Genomic DNA, 14,676 nt, shown 5'->3' on the forward strand with positions numbered 1-14,676 from the left:
CCTGTTTACAATCTTCTAAATACGTTTTTTAACATTATTTGAGCCCTCTATACAAGAAATAACACCCATATAGTCACCTTTACCCAATATAATAGATATAATAAGCACAAGTATAACATATCAGACATAAATATGATAACAGACTCAAATGTTGTTTTTTTCTGGACAGTGTGGCACTTGTGACAGCTGTGGCTATTGTCTCATCATTGTATTGTAATGGCGGCTTTAAATGGCTTTCTACTTGTATTACCCAATATACAGTAGTAGACATAGTAAGAGTAAATAAGCCATTTAAGACGTAAATAAAACTCTTGCTTGTGTGTGTCACCGTAAATGTGTTCTCTGGGGGACCTTAGTGTCGGGTGGACAAATGTGTAGAGGACAGGAATGGATGTTGGAGGTTCACAGTTGAGTTTTAGCTTGTTGTGGGTTATGGCCCCAACCGTAGCCTATGTTATTATGATTATTATGTTATTATTATTGTGCCTGTTGTGAGATAATTGAAACCTGCAATAAGCGCCTGTTCTGGGGATCACCTCTGCTGCTTGTCTCACCGAGCAATAACTGGCACTTAGTGGCCAATGTAAAATACTACATTCACAATTAGAATGCTTCTTCTGCCTTGTATTCACATTTTGTTCATTTAGCCATTTTTATGCTTGAAAATGCTTAATTTAGGCCAAGAATAAGTACAATTTACTTAAATGTCAATTTTTTTAAAACTAATAATAGGCCGTATTCAAACAGTGATCATTAGTGAGGGCGCGATTTTTGAACCGCAATGTAGCGAGGGACGACTGTAATGTGGTCTCAATCAGCAAGTAAGGCAAGGCAAGGCAAGGCAATATAGCAATGCTGCGGATGAAATGGTACACAAATGGTTTATTGACTATTAAGGGTTAAGAGTGGTGAGAATACCTGTCTGTTGTTCAAGTTTTGCATTGCCAGCCCCGAGTTGCCTGGTCCCAGACCCTGCCCAGGAAGGCTACTACTGGCCAGGGGGAGCTTCAGGCTAGGGGAAGGCAGAAACGGTGATGGGGGGGCATCATCGGACAGAACGCCATCCTGGAAAAGAGAGAAGAAGTAAAACAGGATGGTCAACAGATTAGAATTACAGTAGCAAACATGAATAACTGTACATTCTAATTTATTTTGAGGTATTTAAAACCTTGTCAAGAAAGGCGGTGCGGTCAGAGGGATCTTTAGTGAGCACAGATGGTCGACACACCAGAGGCTTGTTCAGGCTGTTGCTGTAATCAGACATGCCGACACTACGCTTGTCCAGGTCAGTCTTCTTCTCTAGCAGAGCGCCTGGGAGGAGGAAAGTTTTTTTTTCATGTTATAATAAAACAAACAACTATTTGAAATAACCTATATGGTCACAGCACTCAAACTAAACTCACTCATGGCCTGGTCAAGATTCATGTTGTTGCTCTTCAAGGCCTCCTCAGCAGGGTCTCTCTGTAACACATTAATTACATTAGTCCGTCTTATATTAAAGGAATCTTAGCATTATATGGGCTACATGTCTGCTTATTTCATCAGTAAATCAGGCTCATACCGGAAAGCCCATGTCAGTGAGCTGTTTGATGAGACGGTTCATGAGCCATGTCTCATCTGGCTTGTTCCCCATCTTAACCTGGGGAAACCCATCACATCATTTAAATAATTTCATGATCAATGTGGTAAATTCACGTGAATCAATGTCTGTGTGCAAAATGAGTAGGACATGTACCTTGCTCGGGCCCTTCTTGGGTCCATTGCCCCAGGAATTGCAAGAAGAGCTGCTCTCCTGTGAGGTGGGGCTGCTCCACATGTCTCCATCCTCAGTGTCCCACTGGTTTGTAGTAATGCCCATTTCCTCCCCTCCACTTCCCCAACTGTCTTGCATTGGTTTGGGCCCTGAGCAATAAATGACGTTGTGTCAAAAACATTGAAATCAGGAAAACTCAAGAGAAGGTGTTTATTCGCCGTATGAAGTACATGTAATTTTGAATGTAACCACTTGATGGCACTGTTGTCCCTTGCACACACACTGCTTGGTCCTCTCTGCCTCATAAATAACTTCAATTCTTTTCAGAGGTGGAACTGATTTAATTTTTAAATAAAACAAAAATAAAATCACAAATGAGAAAGGGTAAAATATTCGGACCAGTCCCTTGAAAACATACACTGAGCACTCATCTACTAAGCTTCATAGTATTGTGAATCAACTGCCATACTGTAAGAGTGAACAAAGGCAGATGTTTACCAGGCTTGCAGGGTGCAGAGCAGGAGGGTCCGTTGGCTCTGCCATAGGGTCCGGAGGGTTCATGGCCACCATCTCCCCATCCTCCGACTCCCCCTGGAGGCTTACCCCAAGCGGAGGTGCCGTTGTCCACAGCTGATGTCGGAGCGGCTGGCTCTCCCCAAGCAGGCTCTGACTTGGGCTGTACATTGGGGAGCTCTCCCCAGCCTGTAAACAGTAAACAGAGAGATGAGTTTCATAAAAAAATGTGACTTAGAATGTACTGCATCATCAAATGCACTCAAAGTCAAAGGGGCTTGCTATTTTGGAAAAATATTATTGACACAATGAGTTAATTTTATATTTGAGTTGCCCCCTTCTATTAGGAATATTAAACGTTTTTAGAGCTGTAGAGCAGTGTTTTTCATCTCACTCCCCATCCTAAAAACAATAGATGTAATGAATCTGATTATCAGAAGGGGGCACTGGTTTCACTCAATCAAATGGAGAAGGATCAGTCTGGTGAAGGCGTTGACATGAATGTATCCTGGACATGGTCTTTGTCTTGAAAGACACTTCTGCACTAAATTCAGCTAACTGGACCGAATTAATGATGCATGTATGATCATTAAGATGCCTCAATACCCATATGAAAAAACACTTAATAATCACTATGAAAGAATCACTTCAAGAAATAATACTTGGAATACCTAACAATCCTTATCGCTAATGGTTTTAATAGTAATTACGTCACGTCATGTAATAATGAGTGGAAAAAAGCTTGAACAATGCAATACTCCATGTCATTTATTATTAACTGCAGCTCATCCTAAAGCTATCAAGTTCATACACAGTAAGAAAGCAGGCATACAAAGTCAGATAACACAGTAATGCAGTTGTCTTACCTGGGTTAGTAAGAGGAGGTCTACCCTGGGGGCCTGCACCAGGGTGCAGGGCACAATTGTTGGGTGACGCATAGTTGTTTCCATGGTGTTGTAAATGGCTTGGTGCATTGCCATGGTGAGGATGGTGGTGCATTGGATGGCCATGGTGTTGATTGTTGTTGCCAGAGCTGACGGAATGATTGTTGCTGTTATTGTTAGGCGTGATCATACCGCCATTCTTAATGGGGGGTGGGCCACTGTTGCCTTGGTTACCATTAGGATTATTGCGATCCCACATGTTGACAGTCTTGTTGTATGCGCTAGGATCACCCCAGGTAGACGTTCCATCATCAATCTCCACCTTTCTGCGGACAGAGGGAGGGGAGGGCTCCTCCCAACCAGTGGACTCCAAGCACTGGTCTTGTTTGCTAACATTGCTCCAGTTGGAGGTGTTCTGTTTCACAGAACCAGGACCTCCCCAAGACCCAATGCTACCTCCTCCTCCACTACCAGTGCTACTGCTGCTGCTGCTTTCAGTGGGCTTAGAAGATCCCCAGGTGCCCTGCACTGGGCCATTTGCACGTGCGGTCTCTCCCCAAGTGCTGTTGCTCACAGATGAAGTCAGCTTAACACCTCCTCTGTTTCCACCTCGAGTGCTATCCTTCCACCCACCATTACCCCCATTTCCTCCCTCACCTTCCCACATGCTACTGGGGGACCCATTATTTTTGATCTCTGGTTCTCCCCAATCCCTTGTGTTGGAGCTGTGGGAGCCCCCATTACAAGTGCCCCAACCGCGGGAGCTACGGGGGCCCTCCCCCCAATTACTGGACTGGCTTTTTGTCATGTCACTGTCCCAAGTAGGTGACTTGTCCTCAGAGCCCCAAGATGTCACGCCTACATTTTTAGGTCCACTGCTAGGCAAGGAGTCTCCCCAGCCACTGGTGGTGCCATTAGCTGTTTCGTTCAGTGACTGTGGGGGATCACCCCATCCAGAACCAGTTGTAGGGGCTCCCCAATTTGATGATCCATCACTGTCACGTTTTCCTTCGGATCCATGCCTCTGATTTGTACCAATGGTGGGGTTGATGGCACCTCCATTGGTAGAAGGAGGACCACTATTAGAGCTGGAACCTTCAAATGTGTCTGAGCTGCTGTTGCTTTTCCCATCATCAGAGTTGGCCTCCTCCATCTCCCATACTGTATGCTGTCGAATGGGAGTCTGTCCCCAACCTGTGTTACTTAGTACCCGTGGGTCCAAGTCCTGTCGTGGTAACACAGGGGTACAATCCATGCTTGAGGACCTCTCTCTGTGGTGAGATCGGCCATCTCTGCTGTCCCCACTACCCTCGCTTGCTGGGGCAGTTTCACACTGCTTACCCCATGTGCCAAGTTGTTGCTCTTGACCCGAACCTGAACTGGCACCATCAACAGAGTCCCAGGCTTTCGATGCATCTCCACTTCCTGAGGATTTTCCCCAGTCTCCCCAGCCACCGTTTCCATTACTCCCGCCACCACTACCTTGGCGGCCCCAGGCAGAGAGGCCTGCAGAGGGAGCTGCGTCCCAGCCGGAGTCCTTCGGTGAGTCAGCTGCCTTGGTTTCTGCACTACCCCACACAGAGCTGCCTGTTGTGTCTCCATTAAGTTGGGATGATTCAGTAGGTGACTGGCCTCCCCAGCCAGTTAACCCATGGATAGGGCTCATAGGCTCCTGAGCTTGTTGCTTGCTGTGGTTTGGTCCATCAGTGTTCCGGTTAGTTTCCATATTGAAGGACAAGTTTGTGTTGGTTGAGGGGCGCTGCTGTTCATTTTCATTGGCACCAACCATGCTAACCCAACCTCCGCCACAAGCACTTGCGCCTCCAATGCTCCCGTTCCCCAGGTTTCCATTCCCATTGCCCGGTGGGTGAGATGAGGCGGACACCCCATTAGAGCCAATAACACCCTCATGACCGAGAACAGGCCACGCTGATGGGTTTGCAGTGGGATTGAGATTCAAATTAAAACCGGGTGAGCCCCAGTGATTTGGCGTTCCTACTCGTCCGCCATTCATTCCATCTTGTTTGGCATCTGAGCCCCAACCTCTGTTACTAGATAACGTGTTGGCTGACCCGGGTCCTGTCATCATGTTATTGTTAGATTTGAGAGCTGTGTAGTGGGCCGGCTGGCCTGTGGCACTTGTGGCCATACTCAGAAAAGTACAACTGGTGGTAGTGACAGCGCTGACGTCTGTGCTGAAGTTAGCTGAGCCCAAGGGGCATTCTGGTGCTGCAGGTTGGCTGGGGTCACTGCTGTGGCTAATGGAGGGCCAAGCTTCAGTGTCACTTCCGTCAATAATCCCTTTCTTCCAGCTGTTGCCACCGGAAATGCTGTCAGCTTGCAATGAGGTTCCCGAATGGTAAATCTGGGCAGCAGAGCCACTCTGCGAGGATATGTCTAAAGAGAAATGAGACAAATGAGAACAAATACTGTATTACAAGAGGTTTTGAATAAGGACATTTGACAAATAAAATGACGCCATAAAGATGAAAGATGAGGAAATGATGGGGCAGGGAAGGTCCTATGATTTCCCTTGAACCTACTATTTGATAAATGCTAACTCTCTAAGCTTGACATGAGACAGCGGTCCTCTTTTTGTCTGAACTTTTCCTTTTTGACATTTTTTTACTTCATTCCATACTCATCTTATCTGTTGTTATGTTGTGTTCATCCTTCTCTGTACACGCCTTTGGTCTTTCTTTGAGTCCCTAACGTATATCCTTATCTTTTAATTTTTCTCCCTCCTCTTAAAACCCAGCACAGTAGGGACAAATCCGTCTCCATCGTGGCTTTGTTCGCTGGGGCGCTAAAGGAAAGCCCAAGTGGAACGCTGCTCATTTATCGAAATCAAACCAAGATGGCTTCACATACATCATACCCAATACTCCTCCTCTTCCCCCAACACAATATGAAATAATAAAAACAACTTTTCGCAAGTGCAAATATGTCTCACCATCTGCTACTGTACAGGACAGGTACATTATACTGTACATTCAATTGCTATACTGTAGGTCTATCTATACCTATATATTATGTGTTTAAAAACAACAACACCCAAAAATTCCACCCCCCACCCCTATAATTCTGTAATTTATACTGCACAAAAGAAATCTCATTAGCCCCAAAGGCAACAGAAGGGACACTACTAATAGATCGAAGCAGTGCTATAAGAGGGAAATTAATCAATTGGAGGCAGCTAATCAATGATCGTGTTAACTCAAGAGGCAGAGAGAAGAAAAGCTATCGATCCAACATGCAAACACCCAAAACACTAGCCAGCCAGCCTCATGGGAATGCTCTTCACAACAATAGGAAATCCTGTCAGTAATCTAACCAGCACACGGGCCAAGCAAGCATATGGAGGGGGAATTGCACCATAAATATTATACGATTATTAAAGACACAAACTGTCCAGATATTGTTTAGCTTTTAATGTTACATGGTACATATTAAACAGTTGAACGACCAACTCCAGAGCATAAAGACATTAAAAAGTAAAATGTTTTCACCCTCCTTCAACAGTACTCCGAGTATTAGTTCCACAATAAGCAAAAAATTTATATTATGATGAAGAACCACGAGTTAAAACAAGTCTGATGAAGTAAAAGTCTGTTTGCTTGGGCAGAGTAAGTACACACAAATGCTGCTATGTGTTCGTCATTTATCTTCATTTCACAGGCAGCTTTATCGCACAGGGTCATCAGGCTTATGGTGCATGCATATTCCCTAATGCTAGCACACTTGCTACACGGGAGAAAAATGATTCCACAATTCCAGCAAAAAGCAATCTGTCAGTAGAGATGTAAAAGTGTGAATTAGTGAGCTGAGCTCTCTACCTTGGGAAACCAAGTTGATTATGAGAGTTAAAGACAAAAGTAAAGCCAACATGTCCAATTATTCAGTAAACTCTCCTAAAACTACTGATTAGATGCTTGGCAGACTGCTCCACAATGAAACTGCTCAGAAAGCAACCAGACATAACCCCACAGATGGTCTTGTCAATTACTACCCAAAGTGTATATGTCTTAAATACAGACACGGTATCATTAATAGCTACTGATGCTACTGCCTTTCCCTCATTGTGGCTTTTCCCTCTCATTTGCACACTTCATTTTCTGAAGGGTTTGGCTACATTTGATCATAATCTGAAAGGGTGCAATCTTTAATTTCTCCTAACCCATACAGTACATTGTAAACCACCAACATGAGAAGGCAAGAAGCCAAAAGAGTGCAGACAGGAGTGGATGTTTGTAAAAAGAAGAAAAAAACCCCTCTGATTTCTTAACAATATAACAATGAAATGCCTATCTAATTAAATAAATGGGGAGGTGAAAGGAGGGATGAGAGAGATGGAGGGGTATTGCTACATGAAGATCCAGGGGGGAGGGTTGGCATTTACAGTTATAAGAAAAAAACAAAAGGAAATGAAATACAAGAATCACACGTAGTTTATGCCAGTTTGCACTGAGTAAAACAGAGGTTAGATCAGTCAAAGAGTAGTGTGTAGAAGGAGTAAAGTGGATGTTTAGTAATCTTCTATAACATAATAGGTCTGATCCATTACTCTTTGAGGAGAGCTTAGAGCCCACTTGGAGCAAAGGAGGCATACATTTGTTTTGCCGGAAGCAGGGGGAATGGTTGCACAAGGGTTTAAAACTCATCATTCATGTCTGTTTACCTCTACTGGGTGAAGAAAAAAAACAGAGCGATGGTGACTTCTCTGGTTTCGCTGAAGGAGGCTGGATTAATGAAGCCACCAGGGCCTTCACTTGTGTGCCTCTGAGTGTGTGCGTATTAGAGGAAAAGAGGCAATATAAACCACGCTGGTTTCCTTTGGGCCAAGTACTTTTGTAATTATTTGATGACTTGAAATATACAAGTAAAATATTTATGAGGCGCTTACATTATTTAATAGTAAAAATTAGAAGAAGTGTAGTTTTCATGAACTGGTACCTTCAGCACTGCAATTTATCAATAAAAATTCTCCAGTTGCACTGAACATTACACAAACGAGCTAAGAACAAAGGCTATACATTGGCCTACCTAAACAATACAGCCAAGTGTCTTAAACACAACCTATGACTACATACGCTGTCTGGCCACCACAAAACAGCTGTTGGACTCAAGTTCCCACAGTCTTAAATGGGCCCCACTTGAGCACCTGCTACTGGGCAGCCAATCTGGTCTGGACTACTTAATGGTCCCCAGTCAGCTGGACAGACCGGCATGTCTCTCCATGTGGAAACCACCAGGGGTGGGGGCAGGGTCTTTTAGGAGGGTTGCATAGGAGGGGTAGGGATACCCTTGAATCTATATGGGGCTTCCCTTTCAGACCTTTATGTTACATGTTTGTGCCAACTGGAATATTTTCACACACTTCACACACATCAATTATGGCCTGATCATTACCAGTTTGTGTGAGAATGGGAAAAATACAACGGGAAACATAAAAAAAATACAAAATCCACACAATAGCTTGAGATGTGTGTGTGTGAGTGTGAGTGTCAGCTGGCCCACAAGGCAAACACACATCTGAGGCAACACAACTAGGTTACTCTAGTTTTCCTACAGCTGCACACCCACAACATCTATGTGCATGTGTTTGTGTGCTCACAATGTTGGACTGTTGGAGTAAGGAAGCAATCTAAGCCATTTGAGCCATAGTAAATTCATCAGAGAGGTCGGTAAAAGTGGTGTCCCAACAAAGTAATGCCTACACTATGCAGAAACCATGAGGTTAATTAATCCACAGACCCTTTACTGCTTTTTAACACAGGTTTTAAGGTTGACTCTTTTAAAAGCTTTAGCGGTATTGCTATGACTGCACTCAAATTCCCTGCCCACAGCTGAACGAAGTCTGCACTTGAAGTTGAGCTAATGCAGGAAATATGGATGTGGAATGTCTTAATATTTTACTAATAGTAAAAAAAAAATAAAAAAATACTCAAGCAGTGACGAGGTAAATATCAGCGGTTTGCTGCATAGCAGATGACTGTAGGTTGTTGACTAGATGCCTAGTTATAAAGCACGGCTGCAACTGATCTGTTCACCGTGTATCAGGCATTGGTGTCTGTAATGTAAGTTAGCAATGAGAACACTGAGAGGTGGCTCAAAGAAGAAAAACGATGCTTGCATGATTTCCTGTATCAGTACACCCTATTCAAGTCTCCAATTTGGTTGACTACAGGGACGGTTCTAACCGGTTATTGTACGATATGTAAGATATAAATGTAGTAAAATACAAATGGATACATAAAAATAATTAAAATTCATTTTTTGCGGCTCATTGCTGGACATTACCTACATACTTGCAAAGTTACTTCATGCCAGGCTTATCGGCCTTGTAAAAACACAAACATTTCATCTTGACATTTTTGAAAAGTTTCACATACAGATGACAACCTTATCAAAATAATGGCGCTCACACCTGCAAAAATAACTCAAAACACTGTAACATAATTGCTAGGAACTACTGCACAACCACCACTTTTAACATGTTTAAAATAATCAAAATTGTAGTGCAGGGCTTAAAAAGATGATGCACAAACCTGGCTGTTGTTTGCCTGTAGTGCCCTCTGTAAAGTGTGGGGTAGTGATGCTGGTACTTGTAGAAGGTGAAGAGTAAGGTAATGAAGGTGACAAAGACGAGAAGGAGGAGGAGGAGTGTGAGAGATCACTGAAGGCTCCTGCTGGTAAAGGCTGGCCTCTCTTCAGTAGCTGCTTGTGCTCCTGTTGGCGGAAGCGCGGGGGCACCTCTCTTGGGGGGTAGCGAGCACCGGAAGATGACAACTGGCACTGCGGCTGAGGGGGAGTCGAACTCTGGAGCTGGCTACTCGAAGAGTTGCGTTGGTCATTGCCAGAGGAAAATGAGGAGGAGAGGGGCAGCTTTGGGCTGGCAGGGTGGAGGTGGTGGGGTGTTGCGGTACTGGGATAAGTGGGAGCAGGTTCTGGCACTGGATGGATACACCGACACACACAAACACACACACACACAGACAGACAAGAGACACATGCAGGTAGCAAGGTATTAATTTTACGGTTAGGTTGTACAGATACTGCTTCTGTCTGGATGGTGCCAGAACCATAGCATATATCACTTATTGTTGTACCATACTATACGGCTTGATGGAAAAGGGCCTTTTAAAATGTGAGATGTAAAGCAGATCCCTGTGCATCCTAGTTAAATCAATTTGGTATGTTATAGTGCTAAAGGGATAGTTCGGATTTTTTGACATGAAGTTGTCTGACATCCCCATCAGCAGTGCAGTGCATCAATGGTGACTTACCCCCGCACTTGGTCCTGTGAGTGCAGTTCCGGTCAAAAATGTCTCCTAGAAAAAAAATCAGACGAAACAAATCGCTTTCCGTAACCTTGTTTTTGTTCATATCAATGGACACTATCGCCTGTTACGTGTGATGAAGATGGCTGCGACGCTCGCAGTCATGGAAAAAATGATTAGACCACCCTTGTTTCTTCAGTTTATTGATCCATTGTAATGCCTGGTACAACTAAAGGTACATTTGTTTGGGCAAATATAATGATGACAACAAATATAGCTCATAAGAGTTTAATTGAAGCAACTTACATGGTTTTCTTGATAACCAAAATCACTTAACTTCTTACATGGATAGCTATAGCATTGTACTGCCAAAAAAATTTTATGAGTTATTTTTGTTGTCATTGTTATATTTGTCCAAACAAAAGGTACCTTTAGTTGTATCAGGCATTAAAATGGACATGGAACTGAAGAAACAAGGGTGGCCTAATAAATTTTTTTCCTTGACTGTATGCAAACAAGATGGCTGCGACACTTCATGACACACACAACAATGGACAGGCGTGCACTGATACGAACAGAGAGAAAGTAACGCTGAGCGATTTGTGAGGTCTGATTTATTTTGAGGAGGCATTTTTGTGACACAAATTTATTACTCTTTTGAACGGATATTGTTTTGAGAAGCCAAACTCTTTACTTAAGTGGCCCCAGCAACTAACCGAAACTATTCCTCTTCACCAAAATCTGACCAGAACTGGGCTCATGGAACCAAGTGGGGGGTAAGTCACTATTGATGCACTACGCTGCTGATGGGGATGTCAGACAACTTCATGTCAAAAAATCCAAACTCTCCCTTTAACAGGTTTCTCTCATGAAGACTGTTTGCTTGTTTATTGCTGCTTGTTGTTGAGCGTGTCACTCACACAGACGTACACTCACACATGCCCATCCTTACTAGCATGGCCCTATTCAAACACTCTCTCCGAGATCTCACCAACTTGCCAGCCATTCTAATGGAGCTATAATGTGAAAGGTGCAATTAGTGGAATGACTGGATATCAAGGCTGGTGACAAACACATTTATGAAGCCAAAATGTCCTCTCTGAGATGCAGAAATATGCAACTCTTGGGATGCTTTTGTGCAATTTCGATTTGATCTGCCTACTTCACCAAAAAATCTGTTTGCTGCCATTCTGGTTCGTTGAATTTGATGAATAGTTGATAAAGTTGTTTTCTGTTGTCCCAAGACAGATAAGACCATTCGACACGACAGCTGAGACTGTTTTCACTCAAGGGAGGACAAAGACACAATGAGTGTTTATTTTGAGGGTGCCTTTTAAAACCAAGAGGGTGGAAAATGTATGTTAGCCAATCAAGTACATCTACACAAGCCACACTTGGGGTTCAAGCAAGCTAAGACTACAGAGGCATTCACTGTGCCTGCCAAGACTTTGTCCAAAACCCTCACAGCGAAGGGAAAACTAATCCAGATGGCCGCCTACCTGCACAAAGAAAGAGCAACAAGGTGGGAGACAACTTCAAAATACAAGTAGGCCTATATCCCGTGGAGATACACTTCATACATTGAGAGGGAAGACATGGAATTGCCCACTTTCTTCTGTTGGTTTCCTTCAATCGGCATCACATCTTGCAGAACACATAAATATTCAGTGTGCACACATATGTTTGCACGGGCCCTCCCTCGCTCTCTGGTTTCAAACACACATGCAGAAAGACAGAGAGGGGAGGGAGGTTGCGAGAGCGAGCCTCCCCGCTTCCTCCCTCCAGCAGTATCTGGCTGGCTGTTAGCCTGGAACTGCAGCCACTGACGCACATCTCTGATTAAATTCTGCTCAGCCCGCCTGACGCTGCCCCAAGCCAATCAGACGACAGAATGGTGAAAACGTGCTTCCCTGCCCCCCTCTTCTATCCTCTTCTTCCACTTTTGCATTTGCAACCACCCCCTCTCCTCTGTCTTTCCATCACAGCAACTCCATAACCCACCTGCTCTCTCTCTCTCCATTTTTTATGTCTCAGCCTGATGCTTGCTGTGTTACTCTCCCTCTGAGCCTTCATCCATCTTGATCCCGCACACTGCTGCGTGGTGCAGGAGACTGCAGTGACAAAACAAGAAACCACGCAACCTTTTTTGAGGACTGAAAAAATGCAAACCTTGCAAAGCCGTGATTCCCCCCCCCCCAACGGTAAAGAAGTTACCACAATGCAGTTCCCTGTGAATTGCAACACGGACCAAGAGAAGTTTGGTGTCTCCTAATCTTACAGCAATTTAGTTACCGGTATATAATCTAACCGGTAAACTTTTAAACTAATATACTAAATGCTAATGATTAGTATTTCACATTCACAGTTTCAAAGTTTACAGGTAATCAAAGTAGTTCATATCATTCACAAATAATTCACAGTGAATGGATAACTTTTGTTATATATACTGTATATATATATATATATATATATATATATATATATATATATAAGCATCGTGGTTTATGCATAATCAGACTAATAAAGACAAAGTTGCATCTCTGTGTGTAGTTTTGAGACGTGACGGTGACCACTGCTGCGGGGGAGGAAGAGTGACAGCGACAGCTGACGCCAGATGTCATATGACATCTATGAAGTGACATTAATGCGATCGACCCAAACTACCTTCACGATTGACCGGTAGCTCGCAATCGACGTAATGGGCACCCCTTGTCTAAAGAGCAAAGCCTTGATTTTGATTTAAGACAACAGCCTTCACGTTCTACTAGGGGATATTTTTTTAACTTAAGAATGTATAATTTATATTAACTATAATGTGATAAAAACCCCAATATAACTTGTCTGTTGTGTAAGTGTTTTTATGAATGTAAGCTCCTTCGTGGAATTTAAGTAGCCATAATATGTTAAGTAAATAAACAGTACCTGTGAGAGAAATATCTTCCCTCTGCTGTGATCAAACAGAAATATCTTAACCAAGATGTGCTTTTAATTTTGAGGAAGACATATCTTTTCTTAATTCATGAGAGGTGGATAAGTTCTTTAAAGAGGTTGAGCATCACATAAAAAGACCACAAAGAAAAAAATAGTAGACTAGTAGGGAAATCCCTCAGATAAGAGCACGTCTATGAAAGATTAAATGTGGAATGTGAAGAGTATGCTCATTACACTTACTGTCAGTGAAAGGGAATGAGATACACACACAGTAAATTAAAGTGGTTACAAGCGTATTGCATCTGAATGAACAAAATCAGCTAGTTCAGTTTCTCTGCGGATGGAGGATACGAGATGGCGAAGGAAGATTACAGGTATGCTTTGCTACACTCCCTTTGTTGATTTGGGTCAATGTCTTATTTATTTTGCAACAGTAATATTCATGCTCTGTGGGCGGCACATGGCTCAAATCATAAATGACGCTTTAATAAATCATGAAGCTGCACAGCTTTTGATGTGCTACTAAGCTACTAATATTAGCCTGTATTATAACAAATGTTACTGCATTATATTAATGAAGGGATTAAAGGAATTTGCAGTTTAACAGTTTAACTGGGCGCTTCAGAGATAAACATGTTTAGTCAAAAGAAAAAAATGGGATTATCGTATGATACAAACAAAGCAAACAACTGCAATCTTTCAACGGGGTAAATGTGCATATTTAGGCTAAGACTGTCCGATAGTGATGGACTTCAAACATCTAATGAAGCTGAGGATGAAAGCCTTTCTCCACACTAAATGGTCAAGTGGAGGGCTAGACAGCTTTAGAGAAAAGAGCAAGTGAACATGGAGGACAAAAAGGCAAGCATACATGGCACTATGTGGCACAGAGCCACTGAAGTCTAGTGTGCCAGGCAGTGCAGGTTCCCATCGCTCTTCTGTCTATTGTCTGCAGAATCACTTCATTATGCAGCCATGTTTGTAGTAGTGGGGGATGGACAGCACGCACGGGCCTATACGCCCTGCACAATGGTGCCATCCCCCCAAGCCAAGAACAGATAATAACGTAAGGAAGGGTTTATATAGATGTACAAAATGTTATAAATGCATCGCATTTACAATACTGCAGCTGGTTAGAAAGTGCTGAATGGTTCCAGCCTAATGTGTGTTTAACAGCATTATTAAATCTGCTCTTTAAATCAAGATTAAACCACTTTTGTTTTATTATACCACATATGTAGTAATCTCTTGTTTTGTATTTACTATTTCATTTTATACGTTGTGACTTTATAGACTACATGGTGGTGGGAGTCTC

The 14,676-nt window shown here is 43.0% G+C and overlaps 1 protein-coding gene across 3 annotated transcripts in view; it reads right to left on the reverse strand.

Moving 5' to 3' along the window:
* tnrc6c2 (trinucleotide repeat containing adaptor 6C2) overlaps positions 1 to 14,676 on the reverse strand; it is a 44,779-nt gene that overhangs the window by 14,808 nt on the left and 15,295 nt on the right. Inside the window, exons 4-12 of one of the 3 annotated variants that reach the window (XM_054778456.1) lie at positions 12,432 to 12,541; positions 9,699 to 10,103; positions 3,133 to 5,547; positions 2,252 to 2,455; positions 1,736 to 1,902; positions 1,562 to 1,639; positions 1,404 to 1,461; positions 1,169 to 1,311; positions 919 to 1,065 (exon numbers count right to left, since the gene is read on the reverse strand). In XM_054778456.1, the coding sequence (XP_054634431.1) occupies positions 919 to 1,065; positions 1,169 to 1,311; positions 1,404 to 1,461; positions 1,562 to 1,639; positions 1,736 to 1,902; positions 2,252 to 2,455; positions 3,133 to 5,547; positions 9,699 to 10,103; positions 12,432 to 12,450 (3,636 nt within the window). In that variant the 5' untranslated portion in view covers positions 12,451 to 12,541. The remainder of the gene's footprint in view (positions 1 to 918; positions 1,066 to 1,168; positions 1,312 to 1,403; positions 1,462 to 1,561; positions 1,640 to 1,735; positions 1,903 to 2,251; positions 2,456 to 3,132; positions 5,548 to 9,698; positions 10,104 to 12,431; positions 12,542 to 14,676) is intronic. The other 2 variants (XM_054778455.1, XM_054778458.1) reach the window with 2 other exon arrangements.

This window comes from Dunckerocampus dactyliophorus, chromosome 6, assembly GCF_027744805.1.
Source record: "Dunckerocampus dactyliophorus isolate RoL2022-P2 chromosome 6, RoL_Ddac_1.1, whole genome shotgun sequence".
NCBI lineage: Eukaryota > Metazoa > Chordata > Actinopteri > Syngnathiformes > Syngnathidae > Dunckerocampus > Dunckerocampus dactyliophorus.